The 5,000-nt window shown below is 33.3% G+C and overlaps 1 protein-coding gene across 19 annotated transcripts in view; it reads right to left on the bottom strand.

Moving 5' to 3' along the window:
* The window catches only part of LOC124953200, a 101,373-nt gene that overhangs the window by 88,165 nt on the left and 8,208 nt on the right, over positions 1 to 5,000 (bottom strand). The window contains exon 1 of one of the 19 annotated variants that reach the window (XR_007102152.1): positions 1,957 to 2,302. The exons of 17 other annotated variants lie outside the window; for them this stretch is intronic. Coding sequence is in view for 1 of the 2 variants with exons in the window: in XM_047504230.1 (XP_047360186.1) it covers positions 1,957 to 1,987 (31 nt within the window). In the remaining variant the exon portion in view is untranslated. Of the gene's footprint in view, positions 1 to 1,956; positions 2,337 to 5,000 lie in introns of those variants that run through there. One more of the 19 variants, XM_047504230.1, reaches the window with a different exon arrangement.

Consider the following 5,000-nt stretch of genomic DNA (forward strand, 5'->3'; position numbering starts at 1 on the left):
TTAGGTATCTATCTGTTTGTTTAAAACATTATTTCTTTTCTTTTTTAACTTAATTTTATATATTCTTTCTATATATTATATATTCCATATATATTTCATATATATATATATATATATTTCTTTTTTCTTTAAATTAATTTTTTTTCCTTCTTAAATATTGTTCCAAAAATTATTTTTTTTTTTTTTTTTTTAGGGAAAAATTGATCGAACCTCGACGCATACATACATGCATACATACATACACACACATATACACACGCATATATGTCTATTACTACTATTATTCTTTTATTTTTATTTTTATTTTTATAACGAAGGACTACGAAGGAAAGACGCGGGTTAATCGATTCGTCTGACTTTGTTCTTTTTTCGTCTTTTTTTCTATTTTTTTTTTTTTTTTTTTACTTAATATCTTTTTATATTCTTTTTTTTCTCTTTTTTCCTTTCTTTTGAAGAATAAAATTGAAAGAGAAAAAGAATACCGGCGAATATATTAACACGAGAGAGCATATTATTTTCTTATTATTCCTAATTTTCTTTTTTTGTTTTTTTTTTCTTTTTTTTTTTTTTTTTTTTTTTCTTTTTTCAAGGAGAAAATAGAAATTTCCAAGAGGGTTGAATTGGGATAACGAATAGGATTGAAAATAAAGGAGAAAAAGGGAGACCAGACGTGAGGGTTACGTACGTACGTACGTACAGGGGGGGGGGGTGGAGGGAGGGCAGAGATGGTGAACGACATTTATTTTATATTCGATTGGCTTTAACGATACGGCCCTGAGGAACGTTTTGCAATCGGAATCGGCAGTACGTGTCACAGAGTGGTGGTGCGCGTCGCGCATAGTTTTCGCGTGACGTCGACGTAGAAACAACGACACCGTAACGACAATCCGTTCTCTCGTACGATCGTACGAGATCCTATCTATGTATATATATATATATATATAAAGGACAGACAGACAGACAGAAAGAAATAGAGATAGAGATAGAAAGAATTCGAATCGAGTATCGGCCAAATTTTCTTCGAGTACGTTCATTTAAATTTCTAAAAGACACGACCCCTCCTCCCCTTCTACCCCTCCCTCCTCCACAATTTCCCCTTCCTCATCGCACTCTCTCTCTCTCTCTCTCTCTCTCTCATTCTCTTTCTCCCTCCCCCACCTCTCTTTTTTCCAACTCGTGCGATTAATCCACTCGATCCCATTGGTTTCCTCGAAAGAGTAGGGAATTTTTTTTTTTTGTTTGTTTTTTATGAATTATATCATAGCGATCTACGAGGCGATCTATGACGTGAGGATTGCGAGACGATTGTAAAAAAAAAAAAAAAAGAAAGAAAAAAAAAGAATAAAGAATCTCGGAAATTTTCTCAAATAGAATTAGAGAATTAGAATATGAAAATTGTGATAATATCGATCGATCAATCTTTGGATCGTTAAGAATCGATCGAAATATTCTTTAACGATCGATATATATATATATATCAATGAAGTTTATGAATTAGGTGTATCTTAATGAGAGATACGAAAAGAAAAGAAAGAAAAAGGAAAGAAAAGGGAAAAAAAATGGAAAAAAAAAAAAAAATACCTTCGATGACGTAAGATGATCGATAGGATCATTCGGAATGAAAGATCCGTTCTACTTTTCGTTTGCTCTTGTCGTTCACCGACTCGAAAACGCTATCGCGACACACTTTTGGACTTTGAACCGAAAGTATCCTCGATGAAGTCGAAAAGATCACTTTCGTATGTATCTCTCTCTCTCTCTCCCTCTCTCCCTCTCTCTCTCTCTCTCTCTCTCTCTCTCTCTCTGTGCGTGTGTATACGCGTGTGTACTACAAATATATATATATATATGAACATATATGTATGTACATACCCACGTACGTACATATGTATGTATGTATGTGTGTGTGTGTGTGTGTATTTGTGTGTATGTGTGTGTTTTTAGCAGAGTACTCACACTTGTCTTGAGTCTCGTCGTCCTCGAACATTATTAACTTGTAATCCCAAAAGATACGGGACCACGCGATTTACGAATGACGTAGTAAGTATATAATTGTACATATCACGAGAGCACGAGATAATCACGGAGTCGTGGACTTGAATGAAAATAGGAATTTAGTGTGAGCGAGAACGAGAGAGAGAGAGAGAGAGAGAGAGAGAGAGAGAGAGAGAATAAGAGCAGAATGATGTCTTTCTATTATCGAATAACATTGATAACTTTTATACGAATTTACACGATAATCAATTTAGACGAAAAATTTCACGATAATAATTATTTCTTGAGAAATCTCTCCCCCCCCCCTCTCTCTCTCTCTCTATATATATATATATATATATATATATAAATATAAATATATATGTAAAGATTAAGTGGGTCAAGAATAATTATTGCGATATAAATAACGAAAAAGAAAAAGAAATTTCTCGTGAATTGCAAAAAAAAAAAAAGAAATAATCTTCGCGTAAAAACGAAAAAAAAAAAAAAAAAAAAAAGAGAAAGAAAAAAAAAAAAAAGAACAAGAAAACAAAATTAGGGGGGAAAGGAAAGAAAAAGAGGAAAAGAAAGATTACTCGAAAACGATCCGATCGAAGTATAAACTAAAAAAGAAAAAAAAGGAGGAAGAAGAAAGAAAAAATGAAAATAAAAATAAAAGAAAAATGAAAATAAAAGAAAATGAAAGAAGATAAAAGATGGAGACTCCTCGCAATGGAAAGAAGAAGCATTTTCATTCTCATTCTCACTCTCTCTCTCTCTCTCTCTCTCTCTCTCTCTCTCTCTCTCTCTCTCTCATTTTATCAGGAACATACATAGAGCGTATGCGGCACGATTCGCGTGTGTCCATTGGAAAGGTGCACACGGTGTTGTAAGTATACAGTACAGCAAGCGCAGTAGACCGTTCCGTCTCGTCGTCGCTCAGACCTTAATGACGTCATTATCTCTAATTAGAATTCCCATAGTGTGGCATCAGAGCCTACCAACCGGTAGGAAGGTAGCTAGGTTACCTAGGTTAGCAAGTTACCTACCTACCTACCTACCTACCTACCTACCTACCTACCTATCTATCTATCTAGTTGGCTGGAATATCTTCTACCAAAGTAGGTAGGTTGGTTGATAAAACACAAGCCTTTAACGTTAGCTAAATTTTTATTTTTCCTCTCTAAACCCTTCCACACCCCTTTATCATCCATCCCTTCTTTATCATCATCATCATCGTCATCGTCATCGTCATCATACTTCTCACCCTTGCTCGATTATACCTAACGGGGTTGTTAACACTTTCCAGAAAAGGGGATGGCTCAGTCTGATACATCTTCCTCCCCTTTTCTTTCATCCCTTCTCTACTCTACTCTCTCTCTCTCTCTCTCTCTCTCTCTCTCTCTCTCTCTCTCTCTCTCTCTCTCTCTCTCTCTCTCTCTCTCTGTCTCTTTCTTTTAATATAAACGACTTAGGCACAATGAATTCTTCTATTCATCTAAATTCCATTTAAACGAAACGACAATAGTACAATCAAATTTTCTAATCTACATTTAATTTTTCGCGCAAACGAGTTTATCAGTTAATTGAAATTCAACGTCGAGTACACATTTACTATTAATTAATAAATTAAACAGTAAGATAATATTATTTTCTAACATTCGATTAAATCTGTTCGATTTAATTCGACAAATGCGACTAAATTACGCCTAAGTTCTTATAAAATTTTAATCGTTTCTCTAAAACATTTTCAAATAGTTTCGCAGTCGAATAAGAAATTCTATTATCGCTTTGGCACATTCAAAGTTGTATTATAAAATACTCTTTTGTATTTGACTTTGATTTTGATTGAATTTAAAATGAGATATACTCGGTATGAGATTCCTGCGATTAATCATTTTGTCCAAATCTATCGATTATTATTGCAATCGATTACTCAATTATATTTCAAAATTTTTCGATTGTATCGCGATCGAATAAGAAATATTCTCGTTTGATTGATCGTTTATCTCTCTCTCTCTCTCTCTCTCTCTCTCTCTCTTTTTTCTTTTTTTTAATTTCGTTGCAACAAAATTACGAAAATTCGACGATTGAACGACGTCGATTAATATAATAATCATATTTGGTAAATCTTTCTGACTTTTACTATTCAAAAATAATAATAAGAGAGAATTCGATGATTAAATACAGTTCGTGTGCTCAATCATACCGTATGATTTTTTTTTCTTAAATCATCGATTTTATACAAAAAAAAAAAAAAAAAAAAGAAATTTATAAGCGTTCAGAATGACTAAGCCGTATTATTCGTTTCTCAATGCATTCAAACGCACACAGTCATGTTTCTAAATCTCTTTCGATTCTTTTCTATTTCTTTTTTTTCTTTCTTTCTTTCTTTCTTTCTTTCTCTCTCCCTCTCTTTTTCTCTTTTCATCAAAATAATCTAACGACAAATACATTATACGAGAGAATACTTCGTGAGAAACTATTTCCCGAGATGCACTCGACTTCGTCGTCACCGTGTCGCATGATTCATTGTATTGCATTAAAGACACAGAGGGGACCAGAGATATAAACACGAAACTTCAAGGAATCGTATAAAAGAGATATAAAAAAACAGGACATAAATATCGTAACGAGACGTATCAATGAGTTACGAGAATTTATGCAAACGTAGTTAAAATAAAAGAATACATTCTTCTCTTTTATTTATTTATCTTTCTTACATACGTACGGTATGTATGTATGTATGTGTGTATGTACGTGCATTCGTTCGTTCCTACAATCATCCATACATGCATGCACGCATGCATGTATGCATACGTAAGTACATTCATTCGCGATCACGTAATACTATTAAACGTATGATGGTAACAAGACAAAAGAAAGAAAGAAAGCAAGGAAAAAAAAGAAAAAAAAAAGAAAAAATAGAGAAGAACAAAAAAAAAAAAAAAAAAAAAAAAAAAGAAAAGGGAAAACAGAAACTTTGACGTTTTACGATAAACACGCACGTGCACGCACACTGCTTG

This window comes from Vespa velutina, chromosome 11 (genome assembly GCF_912470025.1).
Source record: "Vespa velutina chromosome 11, iVesVel2.1, whole genome shotgun sequence".
NCBI lineage: Eukaryota > Metazoa > Arthropoda > Insecta > Hymenoptera > Vespidae > Vespa > Vespa velutina.